Source organism: Ascaphus truei, chromosome 19 (genome assembly GCF_040206685.1).
Source record: "Ascaphus truei isolate aAscTru1 chromosome 19, aAscTru1.hap1, whole genome shotgun sequence".
NCBI lineage: Eukaryota > Metazoa > Chordata > Amphibia > Anura > Ascaphidae > Ascaphus > Ascaphus truei.
Window position 1 is genome coordinate 789,113 of NC_134501.1, and position 26,455 is coordinate 815,567.

The 26,455-nt window shown below is 42.6% G+C and overlaps 1 protein-coding gene across 1 annotated transcript in view; it reads left to right on the forward strand.

Moving 5' to 3' along the window:
- Positions 1–26,455, forward strand: part of ITFG1 (integrin alpha FG-GAP repeat containing 1) — a 300,241-nt gene that overhangs the window by 227,519 nt on the left and 46,267 nt on the right. The window contains exon 14 of the mRNA XM_075576274.1: positions 8,819–8,897. Coding sequence (XP_075432389.1) covers positions 8,819–8,897 — 79 coding nt within the window. The remainder of the gene's footprint in view (positions 1–8,818; positions 8,898–26,455) is intronic.

Consider the following 26,455-nt stretch of genomic DNA (forward strand, 5'->3'; position numbering starts at 1 on the left):
GTAACACTCAGATATAAAAATTCCTTTTCATTCAAAATTTCTTTTTGTTTCCCCTTTAATAGATGTGCTGCTAGGGCTTCTAGAAACTTTTTTGTAGGGTCTCTTGTGAGTTGCTCATAGGTTGTTGTATCACTTAAAATCCTTGTGGCCTCTTTAATGTAATAACTTTTGTCCATTATGACCACACCTCCCCCCTTGTCGGCTTGCTTTATGATGATCCTATCATCTTCCATTAGTTGTTTGAACGCTATACGTTCTGCAGGGCTTAAATTGTTCCGAAAAGGCTTATCATCTTTCAATTTACCAAAACTTTTTAAAACTAAATGGTAGAATGTGTCTAAATAAGGGCCTTTACTAAAACTGGGGTAAAATGTTGATTTCCTCTTTAGAGAGGTGTGTTTAAAATGAGGACTTATCTCACTTTCATTTCCTACATTAATAGGTTGATTGGTCAAATCTTTCTCATTAGGTAGCAGGGTACTATTTTTTAACAGAAAAAATCTTTTCAATGCCAGTTTCCGCAAATACTTATTAGCATCTAAAAATACCACCATTGGAGAAAATGATGCAGGCAGATGATTGGAAGGATGACGTCACACTTGACTCCCGATTGGCTGTGCCTCTGTATATCGAGCAGGCCAGCCACTGACAGGCACCACAGACTCCTGAGGAAGCTGTTAGCGAAACGCAGAAGTCTACTTGCGTTGAGTCTCTGGTTCCTGTTTTATAGCAGCTTGCTTTGCCCGCAGTGTGACGCAGTCACGTGGTGCCGAATACTGGTGGAGAGAATCTAACCCGGAAGTTCTGCGGAGGCTGACAGTGGAGGAAGCGCCGGCGCAGCCTGACTCCCCTGCAGCAGTTACTACGCATACAGGTTATCTCTCCCACAACGGACTAAGACTAAGCTCTATTTCCATTGCCTTATTTCTGGGGCTTGATTGTAAGTTCCCACTGCATCCGTGTGCCTCCTGATGTCATTTTACTAAACCCTTTTTTTTTATCATTTTCTACATTTGTGTGGCCATTCTTGATTTCAACCACTGTGTCGTGTATACCTGATCATATTCCAGCCTCTCACCCCATAGCACTATAGCAGTGGCTATCTGTCTATATTTTGTTTTCATCCACTGTGCATGTCCCCATTCCCAGTTGGAATATTTTTTTACACCACAGGATTGCACTATCATTTGTGTTATTGTTTTTTCTCCTCATATGTTCATCCTGGTGTCTGCGCTCCCTGACTTCTGGACATTACATAATGACACGCATGCGCAGAAATGTGATGACACGCATATACGTTTCAACCAGGTTACAATTTGACATAAACACATGCGCAGAAATGTGATGACACGCATATGCGTTTCAACAAGGTTACGATTTAACATAAACGCATGCGCAGATTATATATTTTACATTCGGAAGGAGAGCGAAGTTGTATTTTTGTATTATTCATTTTAACTTTATTATCCTGTACAAATAAAACATTTAATTCGTTAAAAATACTTTCTGTTGTGTGTGTTCATATTTTAAATATTCTACAGTTCAAGAATTTTTGTATGGCTAAAGCTAAGGAGCCTCAGAAAGAACTTCTTTCCCATGTACTGTACTGTATACAGTATGAACTCATATTTTTAATCTTCAAATTACAATTACACACACACTTGAAGTACTGTACGGGAATAAAAGACAGGTTGAATTGCAATTAGATTTTTTAAGACAACAACTCATGATCGCCCACTTGAGTATTGCAGACAACGCTAAAATGCAATTTTATGCACTCGATCAAAACACTAGTAAACTCGCGTCTTAACGAGGGAAAATTTCAAGAAATCTCGAACCAATACAAGGTGTGCAAAGGAATACAACCTGTGAAATGATTGGAAAACGGCCGCTGCATCTGTATTGTTTGTCATCTTAACTCTATGCCCAGGACATACTTGAAAAAGAGAGGTAACTCTCAATGTACTACTTCCTGATAAAACATTTTATAAAAATAAATTCTCTGGGAGCTTCCTCACTATACCAGTTAGCATCTATTTATTCCACAGGCCATCTGGTTTGGTTAATGCAAGTTTTAAACAAGCAGGAGTTGCAACACAGAAGACATGCACACAGCATTGTCAATAGCGTATGCAGCTGTGTTTGGTGTTGTGCCGTGGATGTAAGGCAGTGTTATTCCTAGAGACATTGTGGAGGCTCAGGCACTGTTCCATCTGTAGGTGCTTCTCTATGTTGGAGAAAGAGATTGCTAGGCTGAAATAGGCAGTCTTTGCGTATTCTCTTACCCACCTTTAGAGGCCACTGCTGCCTCAGAGGCTGCCCAGGAGAAGGACGGTCTGGACAGCTGTGAGCTCTGGTAGGGTGATGGGTGTAGATCAGACACATCCCGCAATCTGTGCTGCTGCACAACTCCTATGCTTTACTGACAGGGCAGAACTACACCACACAGGCCCCTACTGCAGCAGAGGAGGAGGTGGGAGGTTCAGGAATTAATAGGAAGGAAAGAGTGAGGAAAATGGGATCCCAGAAAATGAAGAAACTCGTCTTGTACGAATACTTTGTATAGATTTTGGGAGCAGGTAGTGTGGGGAAGAGGGGGATAAGGTGCCTACCCGTAGATACAGTACAGCTCTGAGGGATAGGAGGAGCATTCTGGGAATTGTTAAGGCAGGAACCAAAAACAGGATGTGTGTGGTAGGTGTACTAGGGGAGGGAAATATCGGAGAAAAAAAACGAATGAGCTCTGCTTTAGAGGGGGAAAAGTATCAGAAAGGGCCCCAAATTACATGCACTCTGTGACCCACACAGTATGGTAGAATTGTAACTTGCAATACTGCAAGGATAATATGGTAATGAGCTAGATGATTGTAGAGTATAAATACCCCTGGGTAGTAATTGCAGAAAAAATGGTAGATTTAAAAGAACATATTCTTTAATGGAACAAATCATTTAAAACAGAAGAGGTGATAATAAAACCAGAGAAAAGCGTCACTGCTGTAGGTAGGCACATAGTAGTGAAACCAGAGAACGATGTGCTGTCGTACACTTATGTGTGAAGCTCACTGATATAGATAGGCACCTATATACTATCACTGAAATTGATGTGCTCAGGGTATGATCTCGCGTGGACTCTATGTACTGTTAGCACGGTGTAAGAAAAGTGGCCGACACAGAAGGTGAACTTAGTAATTGTGTTGTCTTTTTGTAGTGCTGTTAGTGAAAGCCAAGGATCAAATAGGATCTGAGGCCTTACAGCAGATAAGAAAATGGGTAGACGAGGTGGGACATGTGGCTCTAATCTTCCTTCACTTCTATGAAAAAAAACACATCTATTGCTTGAATAGCCCCATAGAAGTCATGCGATAGCATCCGGTTGTTGCTATTACAGTTAAAGAATAATGGCACACGTCTTTACAGCTGCAAATGGTCCAAATTGTGTGTGAACTGGAATTAATTGTTAATATCCATGCCTGACATCGTAGAGCTTGCGGGAGTATACGTTTTGTTTAGTATGCTAGTAAACCTCTTCATTCAATCGTCTAGTTTTAGCTAACTATAGCTTTCAGTACCGTTAGATTACTTCAATCCTGCAGCACTGGAATACAATGCTTTTATTTTGAGTGAGCTTTTTCATTGTGCTACATATCAACCCATTGGAAATAACGAGCCAGGGAGGAATGTATTTTACTGGGAAATAATACTGTACTTTATAGTGAATGCTCCTATAAAGGGGAAATCTTTCCTAGACCCACGTGAACTACATTCTTATTGCCAGTTTTTGACACAAAGTCGTTATTTTGTTGTAAATGTCGGTAAAAAATACCTACACCAGGGCAGCGCCTGTGTCTTCCTTACCCCGTTTTCATGTACAGATGCAGTCAGCTTTATCTCCACCCTGCTGTGTACTTGGAGTGGCTGAACCGCGGTCCAAGTGCGGTCTGATCACTGCCAAGTGCAGAGCAGAGGTCAATTCCCCATCAGGAGAGGGAGAGATTCCTTCTGCTCCCACTGCGCAGCTATTCCAGACTGGTGGAGGCCCAGTAGGATTAACGCAACAGGAGTCCCATTAAGAAGCAGGAATCCCTGCTGTGTTAATCCTTATGGGCAATTAGTCTGGCCGCCGGGAAGTCGCGATCTGGCCGCAGTCAAGCTGCATTTCACTTGCAGTTTCCTTGAGTAAAACTGCTTAATAAAACTGACTGTATCTGTATGTCTGTGTCGGTCTCTGACAAGATAAAGGATTTCTGGAGCAAGAGAGAGGAGTTATGGTGGTCTTTGTACGTAGGTCTCTGTATAACGACGTGCGGCGCGCGTTACCTTCCTTGACCGTTCTCTGCATTGGTTTTCTCCGTCACCGTAGCGTAAGTTGTTTTTTTATCGTCGAATACTAGCACAGCATGAGCCAAATTCCACAGCAGTAGAAACCCATTTTATACAAATGCGTCAACGTAGACCACTTTCTTGATGCATAGACCTCAAAGACCGGGAGTCATCAAGGTGACGATATCGAGTATCGTATCCGGTTGCGATGTGGGGTATCGTACCCGATCTGGTGGTAATCTACATTCAAGTCAATGACTGTTACCCCCAGATCAGTCGCGATGACCCGCATTGTGCTTTGATAACTCCCGACCCAAGTGTACCAATGACAGAGACACGCTGAAAGGGTGACATTTGGTTAAATAATACATTTTTTAACAAAGTCTGACACCGTTTTATGAAGTAGTATTATTATGTTTCTATTTTTTTAAGTTAAGTGAGCTGAGACTTGGGATGAGTTTGATTTCTTCTTGCTACTCCCTTTTATGTTATACCGACAAGCGTTTGCACATCCAAACCCTTCCTCTCCAAACCCTCCTCTCCAAACATTTCTCTCCAAACCATCCTCTCCAAACATTTCTCTCCAAACCCTCCTCTCCAAACATTTCTCTCCAAACCTTCCTCTCCAATCCCTCCTCTTCAACCCCTCCTCTTCAACCCCTCCTCTCCAAACCTTCCTCTCCAACCCCTCCTCTCCAAACCTTCCTCTCCAACCCCTCCTCTCCAGACCCTTCTCTCCAAACCCTCCTCTCCAAACCTTCCTCTCCAAACCCCCCTTTCCAAACCTTCCTCTCCAGACCCTCTCCAAACCTTCCTCTCCAACCCCTCTTCTCCATCCCTCCTCTCCAAATCTTCCTCTCTAAACCCTCCTCTCCAAACCCTCCTCTCCAAACCTTCCTCTCCAAACCCTCCTCTCCAAACCTTCCTCTCCAAACCCTCCTTTCCAAACCTTCCTCTCCAACCCCTCTTCTCCAAACCTTCCTCTCCAAACCTTCCTCTCCAAACCCTCCTCTCTAAACCCTCCTCTCCAAACCCTCCTCTCCAAACCTTCCTCTCCAGACCCTCCTCTCCAAACCTTCCTCTCTATTATCTTTATTGGCTCTCTGATAAAGACAGGGTGGGAGAGGAGTAGAAGAAACATTTGATTGACAAACACTTCCCAATTCAGAGACCCCAAATAAATGGGGTGTGTGTTCAATTTCCAAAGAAACTAAAGCAGCTAAATACAGTATATGCATTAAACTTTCGTAAGATTCTTTACAGATCTCTGGGTTTTCTGTTTTTCTTTTTTGAAATCTTTTACTGCACCTTTAAGAGAACATGGCATGTTTTCAGAGTATCCGTAAGAGCACAACATCAAGGGAAAGTAAACACAAGTATGAGTAAAGCAGGGTTATTCTGAACTCCCTCCTTCCATACAATCATATTGCTTATGTATAGGTCAGAACAGCATGGAGAGCCCGTAAAGCTCCTTTCGAGAAATCTTTATTTATTTTTTTAAATGCATGTCAGCGAGGTTCACTTTGCAAAGCCGCCATGCAATTGATTTCCTTGACAGCACGGGTCCCGAAAGTATTGCTGCTCTTCAAACATTTGCTCCTTCTTGCTTTTTTTTCTTTTTAACTTTCTTTGAAGATTTTCATTCCTCTGAACTCCCTCTTTACATTCCTGGCTTTTTCTTCCCCAAAGATATTCAGCATTGCAAATGGAAAAGGATTGAATAGAAAGCTTGACCTTCTAACTTGTGTTCATTAAGCTGAGGAGAACCTATATTCTTCACGATACGTTCCTGGCCCTTCTGCCAGGAAAAGGTCTGGAAGGAATATTGTGCCCGACACCAATATAGATCCCCTTTCTGGTTCTTTTTTAACGCATCTCAAGCTTTGAAGCTTTGTTTTCAGTATCTTTGTGTGTTTGCCATTCCATGTTTTTTGAGTTGAACAAATGTCTTCCTGGGGTGGCCATAGAGACACAGAAAGCAGACATAATATGAATAGGAGCATCTACATCTTTAGGAATGCTTTACCCTTTGGATTTCACATGACATAAATGGGACCTGGCACTCCAGGGACCCTATGATGTAGCGGTTAATTCATGGTTTTCTGCTTATTTTCCAGTGGAGATTGCTTTCTGTTCTCCTGTGAAGCACGGAATGCGATCTAGCCGTCATCAGCGATGACGTGATCATGATGGCACTCAAAGAGTTAAAGAAAAGCTGAAAGAGTAGCTTAATGGTAATGTCACTGCCTTCGAAGTGAACCAAGTTCGAATCCCAGAGACCCACCAGTCTCCTTTTGACCTTGAGCGAGTCAGTTACAATAACATTGTACGCTCTCCAGGGCAGGAACTGGAATGAATTACTATGGATACTTTTGGAATGTCTTTCAAACTTTCAATGAATAAAACTCCAAAAACGGCAGAAGAACAGTCGTTGCCAAGCAGCAAGACAGGAGGAGTGTCCTTCAGAATGAAAAGGTCAAGTTGTTTTTTTGTTTGCTCTTTAGGACAAATTTCAGATCAGTTGTTACGCCATCACATTGTAGGGTCTGCCGATTCCAACCATCCGATTGAAATGCAGCATTAAGCCTTAGAAGCTGACACTGTTCAAAACGGTGCAAATTAAAATAAGATGTCCTGAACACTTCACAGTATAATTGTCATTTCAAACTGTCTTTCTGCGCTTCCATCAATCCATCAGCCTTCACTCAATCATTTCTCTTTAAGTTTGCATTGCTAGATGAAAGAGCAAAATAAACATTACAGTTTTCTGCTCCATGAACTGAAGCTGCTTAGAAGACTATTCAGAATGTTAATACGTTTGTTCTTCTCTCCAGCCTGCTGACCTCAAGATTCAGTGCATCTGTCGCACTGGAATTCATCAAACTAAACCTGCAGTCACACTTTGCAACATATGTGGAAACTGCAGTAAAGGGAAAGCGCTCACACATTCGACACCCCCTGTAGCATTTTTAATGGGCTTGTAGCGGATCAAAACACAATAATAACTTTTTAGATATATATTTATCAGCGTAATCGGTTTCCTTAGAAAGGAAACTAATTGTTTTATTTATTTATACCTTGGGCAAAATTAAATGTTTTACTTTTCTCTGGGCCCTAGGGGAGGATTGCCTCTTTAACCCAGATTCAAAGATTCAGCTGTATAGGTTACGTGAAGAATCGGGCTGAAGCTTTAGGGAAATTCCTGATAAAAAGGAATTTAGAAGCCAAAACTGACACTTTCATTGTTCTTATTTGCTTGTCCACCCCAGAATCTGAATTGCTGTGTTTTTTTATTTATTTTTAACCGCTATTCAAATGCTGGCACATGCCTGGGGAACCTGTGTGAGATGTTATAAATAAATGATAATAATAATAAGGCATTATTGTTTTCTGTCTTTACTGCACCTCTGGCGATGTCAAACTCACTTCACATTGTGATTTGATCTGCTACTTCTTTTAATCTTGCTTTTATAGACACTTCCTGTCCATGGTAACACTGGGGGGAAGGGGGGAGCTTAAAGTGTGTGTCACTACTCTGCAAAATGTCTGTGTTTTCCAAACCGCTCCTCGTGACCCGCGACCACAACAGGTTTCTCAGACAACCACCTAGCGTTCTATTAGTATGCAAAAAGTGCATTCCCCTGGATGCAAGTGCATTGGTTATTCCCAAAACTTGGTGTGGCCATCGGTCACGAGGAGAGGTTTGGAAAACACTGTGTAACTGAAGGGTCTTTGTACTGCCATATACTGTACAGCCTGTGTTTATTCCTGCAGCAGTCAGATGTTATACTAACATTGTTCCTTATATCTAAATAAACATAAAGTGCCCAAGAGACAAGTTTTAGTATTTCCTTCTAATTATCTTCTAAGCGTAAACTATAATTAGCTATAGTCCTCTTGGGTCAAATGTTATGCATTAAAGCTGCAGTTCAGTCAATATCCTGCATGTGTGTTTTTTTTAATAAATCAGTTCTGTAGTAAGAAAAAATACTTTTAGCATTTTCTGTTTTTAAAAAACAACTTTGAAAGACCAATTTTCTTGTATTCTATTTTAACAAGCATTTGCTATGGCACTGCCCCTTCATGTCCTGTCACAAGCCCTGGCACACCCCTTTGTCATCCCTACCCTCCCTCTAGCACATGTCAGTGCAGGAGTGCTCATGAATATTCATGAGCTTCCACTGACGGACTGAAGCAGAATATAAACAGATCCCTTCACTAATTATGTCACCAAATTTCGCCGATCAATACATGGAGAACGAATTGACTGGCAGCTATACAGTTCTTTAGGTAATTAGAGATTGCCCACATGAAACTATTGAAGTAAAAAAATAAATAAAAATAAAAAATAAAAAAAAGACTGAACTGCAGCTTTAAGTCTGTGTACATACAGGATATATATTAGGCATTGGGTAGCCCTAAGTTCTTTGCATACATATGAACGCATCCGCATTTTAATTTCTTTCTGTGTCTTATTCTACGTATAATTTTATTTCAGCCCTTTGGCGTGAATCAGCCTGGTCCCTACATTATGTACACAACAGTAGATGCGAATGGATATCTGAAAAATGCATCAGGTAGGAGGACATAATATGGTTGTATACATTTTATATGTAATTGTTTTATGTGCACCCAGAATGTGCTGATGTTTTGGTGTCTGAAATGAGGAGTTTGGCAGATGAATATTAAGGTTCTTCGCTGCATATTTTTGTCTAGAATTCTTTGTGTGGAGTATGGTTGCTGCCTCCAACTTCACAATGCTAAATTGTGAACTGAGCTTTACTGAGTCCAAAACATCCATTCCATTCTTTACTGCAGGTGGAAGTCTAGTCAAGGGATGTAAGTGTTGCGCAGTTTCCCCCACCTATGGGAGATATGGCGCTACTGATTGTGTGGTGCTACCTGTGGCTCTCAGGAGGCCTGAACCTCCGCTGTTGGGATCCTGGGCTGTACCTGATCCGTCTGGTCCTACTATGTTGGATAACCCCATCACAGGACCCAATGCAATAATACACACACTGATAAAGATAACAGTTTACTGCATGCATATGAAAAAGGAATAACAATATAACACCCACACCAAATAGGCCACACACAGCCGTAACCACACAGTGCCCTTCAACATAATGTCCACACTCAGATGGGATATTCCCCCAAAGTACTGAGGTGCCCCTGGGCACCCAACCACCCTGGTGTCCACAAGTCAACCCACCCAATGAGTGCGACAGCGCTGCCCACAACTAAAGTGTTGTCTGTTGCGGCACTTGAAGATACCTGCCGGGTGCTCCAGCACCCGGTAGTGCCGACTGAAGACAAGGGGGCCGTCCGGTCTCGCGCCGTCTTCATCAGCGACGATTTGGCCTCCACGTGGTGTGGTGTCCAGCTGGAGGGTCCCACTGTAATAGTCTCTCTCTGTGTATGGTGATCTGGTCCAGACCACCGGATGCCAGGTCGCCTCCACGTCCTGGCTGTGTCCCTCATACTTGTACTACAGGGCAGTGTCCCTATCTACTGGGATGGTCCCTGCAGCAGCCACAAGTTCAAAGGGGGAGTTGGGGCCTAAGGGAGTGTCTGGCCTAGTGCAGGGGTCACAGACTCCCTGCACACACTCCCTACCCTCGCCTTGTCCCAGCTCCGACTGGCGTGTCTCCCAGCGCGCCAAATGTATCCACTGCAGTCCTCCGTGAATCCTGAAGCCCTATTGGTTGTATCTCCCCACACAACTAGCAGCCCCTGGGGCTACTTAGGATTGTAGTTCCCCTGCGGATATACAACTCCTAATGGCCGCCTCGCGCGCCTAACACTACCAAGAAGGCGGCTCCCTACAAAGGGAGCCTCCGGCGACTCGATTGCCTCCGTTACTGCCACGTGCCACCCGCAACCCTCACTGCACTCTCCCCATCCTCCGCTGCCGGTCGCAGCCGCAGCGGAAGGTAAGGGGATGAAGGGGGGACTGGGCCACATAAGGAAACCGATATCAAGGTTAAAATAGAAATTCTTAATTTGTATGTTCTTACCCATAATCCTTTCTGTCTGTGCAACATACCACACTATGTGATGTTTGAGAGTTGATCCTTTACATGACAGATAAATATAGAAACACACCACAGTTTGATCACCTTTTTAGAGTTGAGCTATATTAGAGCTAAAGCTTATGAAATCTCTCCTCTCTCTTGACAAGGACTTGGCACAGCTAAATGAGACGTCCTATAGAACACCTAGCATAGTATATGTTGTAAGATTAACTTTTAAGGTTATTTATCTTACGTTGCTGAAACATTACAGCTGTGGTGCTGTGATTTGAATGACTGCTGTCTTGTACTGCAAAGCTTTGGTTAGAACAGAGGTTCTCAACTACAGTCCTCAAGACACCTCACCACCGCCCTAACAGGTCAGGTTTTAAGGATATCCCTGGTTTAGCACAGATGACTCAATCAGTGGCTAAGTCTTTGACTGAGCCACTGATTGAGCCACCTGTGCTGAAGCATGGATATTCTGAAAGCCTGAACTGTTGAGGGGGGGGCGGGCTTGAAGACTTGAGCTGAGCTCCTCTAGGTTAGAAGGATTGGTACATTCCAGTCTGCCAGCTTTTGCATCAGAATAGCTAGTTAGCTTTTCTGTCTCACTGACCAGCTGAATGCCTTGTAATTTCCTAATCTTCTCTCAACTCACCTTGCATGCAATATAGTCAAAACGCTGCTTCTATAATCTTGACACTTGGCTTGCCTGCCTTTTCTTCAGGCTTCTCATGTAAAGTAGTGAACAATGGCTATAGTGCCAGCCCAGGTACTGTACACAGCTATTTATGAGAACATGACTGGCATTGCCTTTTAAATGAGTGTTTACCTTTTCGTTTATTTCCTATTCGCTAAATAGTTTGCTGCATATTGGAGTTTTGCATTGAGTGAATGTTCATAATAACACCTGACAGGATGTGCAGCTGAAATGACAACAGACAACTTGCTCTCATCATGTACTGTACCTTCAGTTTGCTTGGATACGCTTGTTTTAATGCTGGTTCGTTTTCAGTTTAGTTTTGCGTTATGGAAAATAAATCTTGGTCATGTAATCCTGTCACACCTCCTTTTACAAACAGATTCTGTAAATTACATTGAGCTCTCTCTCTCTCTCTCTCTCTGTTGCATATGGAAGCCAAACAAAGGTAATACCAGCACAAACGGACTTTCCAGCTGAGTTATATTCATAGTACTGAGGGGAACCAGAGATATATCCTAAAACCTGTATAGGAAGTTGCATGATCCAGTCTCCCCACAGCCTGAATAGCAATAAGGAAGCATTAAGGATGCCTCATTCAGTTGCTGGCTGAGAACAGTTTGGCTATCTGTTACCTGCTGAGTCTTTACGTCTCAGGGGTTTTATATGAAACCCTCAATAAGTTACAGTAGTCATAGTTCCCATTTTATATGGCCTATTTAGTACCAGTTACTCATATATGTAATTGAAGTGAGCATGAAGGTAACTAGCTATTTATTCCCCACAAAAGTAGTTTTGGTTAAAAAAAAAAAAAAACAGGAATTTTAGGCATTCTTAAAAATTGTTTAGCATCTTATTAGTTCTACTTCTAAATCATATCAAGAGCATTTACAGTAATAATGGTATTTTTGGTAAAGTGTCTTAATAGAATCATTGGGATCAGTAAAATGACATAAAAGATGGCAAAAGTGTGCAGCCCCGCTCAGTCCTGAGTACCAGTAACTCAAAGAGCTTGTATAGAAATTCTGCACTGCTCCAAGTGCTAGTCAGACTGAGATAGTGGTTCTCAGTGAGCCATGCAGGGTGAAGATTTTAAAGGCCTGTATCTCTGCTCCCCAGTAAGAGAAATGAACCACTGTGTCCAGAAGGCAGAATCAAGGCCAGTTATTTCATTTTGCATCTTTAACCCCTTTGCAGCCCTGCTACGCTGTCCTGCTGGCTCTTCCTGTAACCGAGTTAAGAACCTGAATCAAATTTATTTATAAAATGTTTTACCAGGAAGTAATACATTGAGAGTGAAAGGGAACGACCTCTCTTCACACCGGTAGGCACGTCCTATATTACTCTCGACCCGGGGAGATTTTTCACAGCTCTGGTTTCATACAGACTCCAATCCACAAACAGCACGAGCGCTCGGAGAAGCAGACTCAGACACAGCAGTTCTGTTTCCTTTACTTCCGATTTATTGATCTGCGAGCAATGTTTTTATACATAAAGCAAGAGGCGTTATTATGACACCATTTCATCAGTTAAAGGACTTCTTCCAATCAAGCAAGAGGTGTTGCTGTGATATATCATCATCAATTTAAGGACTTCCAATCAGAATATAGTGTACATGTCCTTTGACATGATATAGCTCAATAATATGTACGTGTCTTTTGGACATAGTGTGGATCAGCATATTTCGTGCCAATGGTCAAAATATTTACACAACAGTATGTCAAATAATGGTCAAAATAACCTTTACAGAGAATTTAGGACGTTACTAGTACTTTGCCCAGAACATATTGATTAGTGCTGAGTTGGAAGAGCTGGAATTTTACAAGACAGTTTCAGGGAGACACATAATATTTTAGTCAACATTGACATATATCCTATACAAAATATGGTAGTTACATTTTTAACCCCTTCAGAGAGTTACCTCTCATTTGCAAGTTTGTCCTGAGCATAGAGTTATGATGACAGATACATGGTTTCAAATACATGGTTACATAAAGTGACCAGGGTTATAAATTATGTAGCACTGCTTCCCCCACGCTCTGGATGATGTGCGACTGCTGAGTGTTTGTGGTGCTTTACCTGCGGCTCACAGGAGGCCTGCACCTCCACTGCTGGGAGCCTGGGGTGTTCCTGGATCGTCCGGTGACAGCGCCTCCACCTGTGAGGGATCTGAGAGCGCCGGATATCCCCTTCACAGGACCCAATGCAATAATTCGCACAGACGTATATAATAACAGGTTTACTGCAGGTAACTTAGATTACTATAATGCATATAACACAGGCCTCGCATTTCCTTAGCCCCACACTGTACCCCACTATTCAACCTCCTTGTCTACACCCTAGTAGGGTCTTCCCCAATGTACTGAGGTGCCCTGGAAACCTAATCACCCTGGTGTCCACAGAAGCCAACCCACCCCAAAGTGGAGAGTGTAGAGTTGGTGCACTTGATGACTTTGCTGATACCTGCCAGGTGCTCCAGCACCTGGTACCATTGACTAAAGAAAGGCCCCTTCTGTCCCACGCTGTTGCCGTCAGTGAAGGCTCCCCCCTCCACGTGGGGTGGTATCTGGCTGGATGGTCCCACCATGAAGAGAGTCTCTATATGTGGGGTGGTCTGGTCCCAGTATCACAGGCCTGGTCACAGGCCGCTGATACTGCTCATGTTTCTTCTTGCTGTGTCCCTGATAATATTCAGGAATACCTAATGGAAAACAAAATTATTAGTAATAGTCAGCATGGATTTATGAAGGATAGATCATGCCAAACTAACCTTATTTGTTTCTTTGAGGAGGTAAGTAGGAATTTTGACCAGAGTAATGCAGTTTATGTGGTCTACTTACATTTTGCAAAGGCTTCTGGTACGGTTTCACACAAGAGGTTGGTGTACAAAATAAAGAAAATTGGACTCAGTAATATTATATGCACCTGGATTGAAAACTGGTTAAAGGACAGACAACAGAGGGTTGTCATAAATGGAACTTTTTCAGGTTGGGCTAAAGTCGTGAGTGGAGTACTTCAGGGATCGGCACTGGGACCCCTGCTTTTTAACTTGTTTATTAATGACCTTGAGTTTGGCATCGAGAGCAAAGTCTCCATCTTTGCTGATGATACTAAATTGTGTAAGGTAATAGAATCAGAGCAGTATGTAATTTCTCTTCAGAAGGACTTGGAGAGACTGGAAACGTGGGCAGGTAAATGGCAGATGAGGTTTAATATAGATAAATGTAAGGTATGCATTTGGGATGCAAGAATAAAAAGGCGAATTACAAATTAAATGGGGATAAATTGGGGAAATCTTTGATGGAGAAGGATTTAGGAGTGCTTGTAGACAGCAGGCTTAGCAATAGTGCCCAAAGTCATGCAGTAGCTGCAAAGGCAAATAAGATCGTATCTTGCATCAAAAGGGAAATGGATGGAAGGGAAGTAAACATAATTATGCCCCTTTACAAAGCATTGGTAAGACCACACCTTGACTATGGAGTACAATTTTGGGCACCAATCCTAAGAAACGACATTATGGAACTAGAGAGAGTGAAGAGAATAGCCACCAAATTAATAAAGGGGATGGACAATCTAATTTATGAGGAGATACTAGCTAAATTAGAGTTATTTACATTAGAAAAGAGGTGTCTAAGAGGGGATATGATAACTATATACAAATATATTCGGGACAATACAAGGAACTTTCAAAAGAACTATTCATCCCAAGGGCAGTACAAAGGACTCGGGGGCATCCCTTAAGGTTGGAGGAAAGGAAATTTCACCAGCAACAAAGGAAAGGGTTCTTTACAGTAAGGGCAGTTAAAATGTGGAATTCATTACCCATGGAGACTGTGATGGCAGATACAATAGATTTGTTCAAAAAAAGGTTGGACATCTTTTTAGGTTGGAAAGGTATACAGGGATATACCAAATAAGTATACATGGGAAGGATGTTGATCCAGGGATTAATCCGATTGCCAAATCTTGGAGTCGGGAAGGAATTTATTTTTCCCCTTATGAGATACTAGCTGATATACCCGGAGCTGCCCGGGATTTCATGTTCTGGCTCCCCCTCTTTCTCCCTTCCACTGTCTCCCCCCTCTCTTTCTCCCCCGTTCACAGCAATACGCCCCCCCCCCCCCTTCACAGCTCCGTTACCCCCCCCCCCATGTTGCCAGCTGGGATTCCCCCTGTGTATTTGTCAGCTGACATGACTGAGGGGGGAAGTGTGTCAGTCAGGACTTTGACTGAGTGGGTGGGTGACTGACTGGGTGGGTGGGTGTTAGACTAACCTGGACCGGGTGGGTGGTGGTTCCTGGCGGCAGACGGTTCCCCTCCTGGCCCTGATATCTCCGTGGCATCTGCCTGGGGCAGGAGGTGGGGTCGGGAAGTTGGCAGTGGGGGGGCAAGAGGGGCAGGAGGGCCTCGCCGCGCTTCCCCTCTGTTCCTCTTTGGGAGTGAGGGGGGAGGAGCGTGGAGTTGGCGGCTGGTTTAGGAGGGCCGCGCTTCCCCTCCGTTACTCGTTGGGAGCGAGGGGGGAGGAGTCTGAAGTTGGCGGCTGGGGCAGGAGGGCCGCGCCGCGCTTCCCCTCCGTCCGGGAGCTGGTACAGGGCGGCGCACGTGAGGGTGAGTGTGATGGGGCGGAAGGGAATGCTGCTGGTGTGTGTGTGTGTGTGTGTGTGTGTGTGTGTGTGTGTGTGTGTGTGTGTGTGTGTGTGTGTGTGTGTGTGTGTATGTGGATGTGAGTTGGGTGAGGCCGAGGAGGAAGAGAGTGGCCGTTGGGTGATGTTATAGAGCCAACAATCTGATTGGCCAGAGGCTGAGGACCAAGCAGATTCACCGCATCTAGCACCAACCATTCAAATTTCTATTTTATTATATATAGATCATTGGATGATGTGACTCTGGGGTTTTGTTTGCCTTCCTCTGGATCAATAAGTATAGATATATGATAAAATATCTGTTGTCTAAATTTAGCATAGGTTCAACTTATGATGGACGGAAGTCTTTTTTCAACCTCATATACTATGTATGTAACTATGAGATTTTGATCCGTGCTCTTGCTTCCTTGTGGACATTGAAAATGGTCAGCTCTCCCCTCTTGTAGCTCTTGTGCGTGGAGGTATTCCCCTCCTCCACAGGTGTCCACCAAAGGATAAATCCGTAGATGGACCAATCATGGAAAGAAAAAAGCACAACGCGCACCAAGGGTGAAAGAATTGTATTAAACAAGGCAGATAAATGTAAATATCAACTTAAATATTAAAAGATCTGTGATCCAATAAAATCCAGTAAGAGTCCATCTCCTTGTGTCCCTGCTCCGTGAGTGTCCAGCTCGGCAGCTATCTGCTGGTAGAGGCTTGTGTTCCCGCGCGCTGGGAACAGCTGAAACTTAGCGTCTCACAGCCTCACTCAGCCACTTCTGGGTTCGCGCAAAGCAGCGTAACCCTTATGTAGTGGCAAAAAGTAATAGTTCTCATAGTCCAGCAACCCACGCTGTACATGCTTTTTAGGTAAACGAGGTTAATGCCAGTTCAGACCGGTCACAAAACATAAGATGCAAAACTGTATGCACAACATTAAGAATCATGATCAAGCAATTTCTCCTGTTCTATACAACTGCAACAAGCAGAATAAGAGCAGGTCCATACACTGGGAGACTGCAAAGCTGGGGAAAGAGACTGCAAGACACCTCATGTGTGTGCACACTTAGATTAACTAATTGTTCAGGATAGTTACTGAGGGTCAAATAAAGGTACTTAAAACATAACATTTTAATCAAATATTCAGAAAATAAATGGTGCAAAAAAGTGACTAAAAATCTGGAAGGGGGTAGGGGGATATATACAATGACAGTATGTAGCAATAATCCATATAGTTAGTTACTGTGTATATACTATATGGAAAATAGTATACATACACTTGGCTCGCTGTCCAGGAACTCGCCTTACGGGCTTTTAAACCGGTCTAGGATTTTTGGTTGCTGCCGTTTTGCTGCTAAGATAAGTGCCTGAACCCTAACCCTAAATCTTTACCCTCAAACCCCCTCCCTTAAGCCCTTACCCTAACACCCCCTCCCCTAAGCCCTTACCCTATAATCCCCTACCCTAAGCCCTTACCCTAAAATCCCCTACCCTAAGCCCTTACCCTAAAATCCCCTACCCTAAGACCCCCTACCCTAATCGCAAAAATCCCGTAAATTAACCCCCTACCCTAAACAGTAATACAATTTACCTTATAAGTGGCGGGGGGTTCCAGCAGCAGATCGGCATGCATCAGAGGGTCCGTCAGCGATCGAACGCAGGCGATGATTTGGTTGTGGTGAAACGTCCGTGACCAAATGTGCCATTCCGTGTGTAGATTTGTTTTTGAGGGCTGGCCAGGCAGTTTATCTTTGGTTTGATAAGGCTGTGACCTGACTTTTACCCACTAAACCCATTTTTGAGCTCCTTTATGGATGCCGGTGACAGGGTATATGGGCACCCCCATGTAATCCATATTATCTGCAACCATATACTACATACCCTATTTCCTCAATTCTAAGACGCACCTTTTTTTCGATTTTCACATGTCTGAAATCGGGGTGCGTCTTAGAATCGATGTATTAAAAAAAGTGTCTACAGTACTAACCCCCTCTTTTCACTTAACATGTTTCAGGAGAGGTCCCACGTCTGCAGATGGTTGAAGATGGACAGCGGGCGGGAGTCCGGTGGCGGCGGCAGGACAGGTCCCAAGTCTGCACGTGAATGAAGATAAGAAGACAGCGGGCGTGCTGTGGTGGAGGCGGCTAAAAGATCATAATAGCAGGAGCAGAGCGGCATAGGGGAACGGCTTGGGAGGTGCACACTGTAACACCGGAAGTTGACCAGTGTCTGACTTCCGGTTACAGTGTACACCTCCCAAGCCATTCCCCTTATGCCGCTCTGCTCCTGCTCAGCTCTCCCGCTATTATGATCTCCTGCCGCCGCACCCCACCGCACGCCCGGTGTCTTCTTATCTTCATTCACCTGCCGATTTTTGACCTGTCCTGCTGCTATACACACACCCGCTGTCCATCTTCAAACATCTGCAGACGTGGGACCTCTCCTGCCGCTGCCGCCCGCTTCGTCCTCCACTGACATGGCACCTCTCCTGAAACATGGAGCGAGAAAAAGTAATTTTCCTCGATTGTAAGGACCAAATCGATGGTGCGTCTTACAATCGAAGGCGTCTTGCAATCAGTATATGCAAAGTACTTACATACCTATAGCTGCCTACTCCGGACCTTCGGTAAAGTGGCACTCTTGCATGAAGCTGCTTTTATGTGTAGATATGATGTAAATGCCTCTATTCCTTGTAAAGCCTCCCGAGGTATTTCCTCCTGTTGCTTTTGAGTACCATGCACACACCACATACTCTTTCCGTTCAGTGCACAACTCGCTAACCTCTGTCAGCGCAACGCTACAGCGGAAAGCACTGGCTTTATTTTTGCAGTTGATTGCTACATAGCATGGGGCCCTGTTATGGTGCCAAGCTATGACTAAGCTATTAGGATCTACATCCCTAATGTCCTTAATTAATCAATTTGAACTAGTTGATATTTTATCATGCCCACTTCAGTAACAAAAATCATTACAGTTTTTAAATCCTCTGCCGTCTTTAGCTTTGGATAGAAGCTATGTGACTTGATTAAAAGTGTCAGGCAAATCTCCCCATTGTCCCCTTGAAGTTCAGAGTCCGCCCCCAGTGCAGCTCTGATTGATCAAACACAGTGTTCTGTACATAACCAATTCATACATAATTGTATAATCACATGCTGCCATATTCAGAACTGACAATATGTACGGGGCGAATCAAAGCCATTTAGTTATCTATCCCAATCTACAGACTTAGCGCTTTCAGTCATGAATATTTTCTCCCACACAGAACATCTCGCACATCTTCCCATAAAATGAACGTGGCTTTCAAGATATTGTTTCCCAATTTCTAAGATTTCATATTTTTTAGAGGGTAAAGTATAGGGGGGGGGGGCGGAGGGGAAACTTAAGTGTGTAAAAGGGTGAACCTGAAGTGCGACGGAGAAGAATGAGGGTTCAAGCCCCGCCAGGGACATCCCTGACCCTAACCAACACAACATCTGTAGAGATGATGTCAGTGGTGCACTAAAACTTGGCAAGTGCTGCTGACATCAGTATAGAAAAAGGCGTGGTGAATTCATGCCATCTGTTCTGAGTTACCATGACAACAGCACAAATTATTTCTCAATGCTCATCTATTTACTTTCATGTCAGGTTCTCTTATCCTCTGCATTATAAAGAAGTACACTGTTGACTAAATACAGTAAGAGTTGTTCTTGTAATATGTAATATGCTATAGTTATATGGTCGCTGATCAGTTGTTTGAGAGATTTTTGTTTTTCTTTGATGGAATGGTAATTTGTGCCATTTCTTCATGGTGAACATCTCAAAATAGTGTAGCGTTTGGTACAATAATCTTTTCCCACTCTTTAAAAAAGCTGTTCCCCCATTTTTTCAATTTTTTTGTTTGCATTATAGGACCCCGGGGAGTCCCCCACACCAACCGCTACTATTTCCAGGGGCCCCATGCACACCAACCGCTACTATTTCCAGGGGCCCCATGCACACCAACCGCTACTATTTCCAGGGGCCCCATGCACACCAACCGCTACTATTTCCAGGGGCCCCATGCACACCAACCGCTACTATTTCCAGGGGCCCCATGCACACCAACCGCTACTATTTCCAGGGGCCCCATGGTTCTCAAGATACTTACCTGTGAAGTTACCGGGTGTAAATCTCCCTTCGGGAAAACAAACTGGCTGCCAAATCGCCGGCCAATAGGAAGCCTTAACATCGTTGATTTTGGCTTCCTCTTGTATAACCATTTAAATCCCTTTTAAAAACCAGGAAGTAATACCGGTAACTTCACCAGTAATAATCAGGAACGGAGGGATCGCTGGAGGGGTCTCTGGGGTCAGCTCTGGAGGACCCCCAGTTCCAATCCTGTAAAAATAAGGGTGGCCTGCTCCTTTAAGTTAGTGATTTCAGTTGATGAACAAGATACTGTAGTTAGTTATAGATTTTCTAGGACTGTAGTAGAGACTATTTTTCTACCATCTACAGTATATCACTATTTCCATTTTCCTTTTCGCTTTCAACCTCTTTGAATATCTTCTATACACCTGCTTACTCTTCTCAATAACAATTCTTTGATGACCTACACCTGCTTACTCATCTCAGATGACTATTAATAAGGTAGCCAGAGACCCACCTGCCAAAATGTCATCATCTTTCTTCTCAGTCTTTCTGCCGCTTTCAATACTGTTGATGATCAGTGAGAGCCTGCAGTTTGTTTTTTTGTCTTCTCCAACAATGCCCTAACGCATCGGTGCGTAAACTGGGGAGGGAGGGCGGGAGAATTTCTAGGGGGGGGGGGGGGCGCTGCGGTTACAGAGGCCCCTCGCTCTTCCCCACGGCATTTAAATTAAAGGCCGGGGGTGGCGTGAGGCCCCTGTAACTCACTTACCTGCTGTTAGCCAGGCCTTCGGGGAAGCATCGCCATGGCAACACGGCATCAAATGACGCGATGGGGTCACGTGACAGGCGGCGTCATTTGACGCTGTGCCATTGGAAGAGGGGGGGCGCGAACGCTGCGGCTCCCGGGAAGGGGGCCACAGCTCAAGAATCTTGCGCACCCCTGCCCTAACCTATATTGCCTCTTACTTTTTTTCTGCTTCATCCATACTGTTCCATTATCAGAACAGCATCAGAGTAACTTATCTGTCTCTTGCTGGATGTACACTCCTTTGCCTTAAACTCATTCTGATCAAGGTAAGGGCTCCTCGTATTACTGCCTCTAAATTGTCATCTCTGTTCTGGCATCCACCCACTCCCTTATTCACAGTTCTAGACTTATACTTTGCTCTTCCTTCCCTCATACTTTGACCTGTTTTCACCCTCGTATGTAAATGGACGTTAATGCATTCTTAAAGGGGCAATCCTATGAGGACCAAAGGGAACTAATTCTAGTGACATGTTCAAGGGGTCTCACCTGGGTGATTGATACCTTTTTTACTCAAATCAGATACCTATATGTATTTTTTCAAGTTAAACTTGAGAGGGGATTGATTTCCTCTGGCTGCTCCCTTTTGTATGATGTCACTGTATGATGTCACTGTATGATGTCACTGTATGATGTCATTGTCTGTTCAGCGAGCCCTTGTACAGCAAGAGTCCCCCTCCCCTTATCTTTATGGGGTCTCTGATATGGACAGAGTGGTGATAAGGAGAAAGAAAACACAGCCAAATCTTTGATATTAGCATTATTATATTTGTTTAAGGCAGCTGGGTAGATTGTTAAAAAGTATGTTTTCTGCCCAATTATGTGTGAGATTGCATTTTAACTGCAAGCTACCCCACTTATCATCATACCCCACTCATCATGTTGAATAGAGAGATAAGCAGGGTGGCCTGCCGTTAACGAAACAGCAACTTTCATTCACTTCCATTAACCACAGTTCCTTAATTTTCTTCCGTGACAGCTAATTAACCCTAATACATAAACTCTTTCTGTCCTTTTATTTGCCACTGAATCAAATATAATATCAAAAAGGTTTTATTTATGTTTACTTGGCAGAAGGACATGTTTAAAAACAGTTTTTTAAACCTTTTTACGTACCTGCAATACCTCTCTCTGCAGGGCCTTCATAAGTAAAAGAGTTAATGATGTTCAATGTTGTATAATTTCATCTAATCCGCTTCCACACGCCTTAATCCTTCTCAGCTCTTGAAGACCGCTATCTCTGCTCTGCATAAAGAAATGAAGAACGTGCACAGATTGGCAGGTCTGCCTTACAGTTACAGCCGAAGGAAAAAAGCAGCTGCTCGATGTATAATTTAGCAATGGGAACGTCCCCATGGCATTTCCAATAAGACACAATGAGTGTAAATAAACACTCATACTTCTGGATAAAAGCTGATATCTGAACATGGAACTTTTGAGGGGGAGGGGGGAATCTCATTTCTAACAACATTAAAAAGTATGACAAGCAATGGCGAAGTGCTACTCGCTGTGAAGTGGGGAAACCAAGTGGCAGGTCATCGTGAGCTTGGGCAAGTTACTGCTTCAGGCAGTAAACTCTTTAGTAAAGAGATTCATTGTGCTTGTAATATTCTGGGTATTATTGGCACCACCGGACGCGCACTTAAAAGCACCTGTAAAATGGAACGACAGCTAGGGACCTTTTAAATGTAAGGCTGCCTGTTTAGAAATACTTTTAGGAAGTTCTCAAAAGTAATCAATTGTAATTATTGCAGTATGCTAATTAAAAGGTGGTTGTGATCCTTATCTAGTGATATACATTTAAATAACCAAGGAATGAGTAGATGAGGTTGAAAAAAGACATATGGCCATCAAGTTCAACCTATGCTAAATTTAGACAACAGATACTTTATCCTATATCTATACTTACTTATTGATCCAGAGGAAGGCAAACAAAAAAAACCCAGAGTCATATCATCCAATGATATCTCATAAGGGGAAAAATAAATTCATTCCTGACTCCAAGAATTGGCAATCGGATTATTCCCGGGATCAACATTCTTCCCATGTTTACCTATTTGGTATATCCCTGTATCCCTTTACTTTCTAAAAAGATGCCCAACCTTTTCTTGAATAAATCTATTGTATCTGCCATCACAGTCTCAATGGGTAAAGAATTCCACATTGTAACTGCCCTTACTGTAAAGAACCCTTTCCTTTGTTGCAGGTGAAATTTCCTTTCCTCCAACCTTAAGGTATTACCCAGAGTTTTTTGTACTGCCCTTGGGATGAATAGGTCTTTTAAAAGCTCCTTGTACTGTCCCGAATATATTTGTATATAGTTATCATATCCCCTCTTAGACGCCTCTTTTCTAATGTAAATAAATCTAATTTAGCTAGCCTCTCCTCATAAGTTAGATTGTCCATCCCCTTTATTAATTTGGTGGCTCTTCTCTGCACTCTCTCTAGTTCCATAATGTATTTTCTAAGGAGTGGTGCCCAAAATTGTACTCCATAGTCAAGGTGTGCTCTTACTAATGCTTTGTAAAGGGGCATATTTATTCACTTACATCCATTGCCCGTTTAATGCAAGATAAGATCTTTTTTGACTTTGCAGCTACTGCAGGACTTTGGGCACTATTGCTAAGCCTGCTGTCTACAAGCACTCCTAAATCATACACCATCAAGGATTCCCCCAATTTATCCCCATTTCATTTGTAAGTCGCCTGTTTACTCTTGCTTCCCAAATGCATAACCTTACATTTATCTGTATTAAACCTCATTACATCCTGCTCTGATCCTACTACCTTACACAATGTAGTATCATCAGAAAAGATGGAGACTTTACTCTCTCTGCCAACCTCAAGGTCATTAATTAACAAGTTAAAAAGCAGTGGTCCCAGTGCCGATCCCTGAAGTACTCCACTCACGACCTTAGCCCAACCTGAAAAATTTCCATTTATGACAACCCTCTGTTGTCTGTCCTTTAACCAGTTTTCAATCCAGGTGCATATATTATTACTGAGTCCAATTTTCTTTATTTTGTACACCAACCTCTTGTGTAGAACCGTATCAAAAGCCTTTGCAAAATCCAAGTAGACCACATCAACTGCATTACCCTGGTCTAAATTCCTACTTACCTCCTCAAAGAAACAAATAAGATTCGTTTGCATGATCTATCCTTCATAAATCCATGCTGACTATTACTAATAATTTTGTTAACCATTATGTATTCGTGAATATTATCCCGTATTAAACCTTCAAGTAGTTTCCCCATTATTGAAGTCAGACTTACAGGTCTGTAATTCCCCAGTTGTGATCTATCTCCCTTTTTAAATATAGGCACCACATCTGCTTCACGCCAATCTTGTGGTACTGAGCCTGTGGAAATGGAGTCCTTGAATATTAAATATAATGGTTTGGCTATTACTGAGCTTACCTCCTTGAGAACTCTTGGATGTACAGTATGCCATCGGGGCCAGGTGCCTTATTTACTTAAATTTTTTCAAGCTGCTTATGAACTTCTTCCTCAGTTAACCAATTATTCATTAATATGGAGGTTGTGGCTTCCTCCTGCGGAACTACAATTGAAATTGATTCTTCCCTGGTAAACACAGAGGCAAAGAATTTGTTTAATACCTCTGTTTTTTCCTTATCTCAAATAATCTGCCTGCCCATCACACAATGAAAGGGTCTTAATATTTTCTTTTCTAATTTTTTTGTTATTAAAGTACTTAAAATAACTTTTTAGGGTTGATCTTACTTTCTATTGCAATCCTTTTTTCATTATCCATTTTTGCTAATTTGATTGCCCTTTTGCAATTTTTGTTACATTCCTTATAATTCTGATATGAGGCCTCTGTCCCTTCTGACTTAAGGAATCTTAATGCCTTCCTCTTCTTTTCCATTTCCTCCCATACCTGTTTATTTAGCCACATTGGTTTTTACTTATTTCTTTTATACTTATTACACTGATAAGTGTGCTTTTCTAACAATGTTTTAAAAACTGCCCATTTATCGTCTACATTTTTCCCTGCAAAAGCATCATCCCAATGTACAGGCATACCCCGGTTTAAGGACACTCACTTTAAGTACACTCGCGAGTAAGTACATATCGCCCAATAGGCAAACGACAGCTCACGCATGCGCCTGTCAGCACGTCCTGAACAGCAATACCAGCTCCCTACTTGTACCGAAGCTGTGCGTAAGCGGGGAGACGATAGAGCCTGTTACACATGTGTTATTTACATCCGTTATGCACGTATATGACGATTGCACTACAGTACTGTACATACATCGATAAGTGGTGAAAAGGTAGTGCTTCACTTTAAGTACATTTTCGCTTTACATACATGCTCCGGTCCCATTGCGTACGTTAATGTGGGGTATGCCTGTATTACTTGTAGATTATTCCTCCGTTTATTAAAAATCTGCCTTTCTAAAGTTTAAGGTCTTTGTTGAACACAAGAAATTTGTTTTTTGATAATTTATTTAAAATGAGACCATGTTATGATCACTATTACCCAAATGTTCCAGTGTTTTAATATTTGCTATTACTTCTACATTGTTTGGTATGACCAAATCCAGTATTGCCCCTCTCCTGGTTGGTTCCTCAATAATTTGGGTGATAGAATTATCTTTAAGCACCCCAAAAAACCTGTTTCCTTTTGTTATAATGCTAATTGCCCCAGTCTATGTCTGGATGATTCAAATCACCTATTATGCAAACATGACCTAGTTTTGATGTCTTCTCCATTTAGTATTCTAGCTTCCTCAATCTCACAGATATTTGGTGTTTTATAGCATATCCCTACAAACATTTTCTTTATACTTTTACCTCCACTGTAGTGCCGACGGTTATTCTAAAACAAACCAGTGGCAATTACCAAAAAGAGCCAGGTACATGCTGGGTACATGCTGCAACATTTCAGTGACATTTCTGCAGAGACTAATGGCCCATCGGATTAACAGCAGGGGTCCCTGACAGTCCCATTCAAACTGAAAGGGACTGCCAGGGGACCCCTTCTGTGTTAATCCGATGGGCCATTAGCCTCTGCTGAAATGTACCTGGCTAGTTTAAGGCAAGTTTTAGAATACTCGTTGGCTCGTCTGTATAAGCATACGCCACCTCCTCTTCTATTTGCGCGATCCTTCTGATAAATGGAATAACCCTCTAAATTAACTCCACAGTCATGAGTTTCATCCCACCATGTTTCAGTAATGCCTATGATATCATACTGTTCCCTTATAACTATTAATTCAAGTTCCCCCATTTTATCTGTCAGGCTTCTTGCATTAGCAAGCATGCATCTAAGGTTTTTTTCAGCCTGTACTATTATCTTATCTGCTCCTTCCTTTCTGCGCCAACTTGGCTCAGAAAGGATATAGTTATCATATCCCCTCTTAGACGCTTCAATGAGTTTGAATATTATATAAATTGCATCTATAATAGATAAAAACAAAAATACTGCACCCAAATAAAGAATCCTTATGTAATTGCAGATGTATTAAATTAAAAGGATGAGACTAAAATATTAGGTGCTGCATCAAATATAAATAAAAAAGATATAATCAATACATAAATATATTATACCATAAAAACATAACCAACACACAAAACAACATATAAAACAAGGATGGAAAGGCAAGGGAAAAGGAATTGGGAATAGACAGACACAATTGGATAAAAATGGCAGAAAATAGTGCCGATTGAAAGAAGTAAATAAAAATTAAACGACTACTGGAAACGCTGACTGCAATCCTCAGTAACAACCTTCCTCAGCAATTACAACACAAAAAGGACAGCACGACTCCCATAACTCAATCCTCAGGAACAACCTTCCTCAGCAACTACAACACAAAAAAGGACAGCACGACTCCCATAACTCAATCCTCAGGA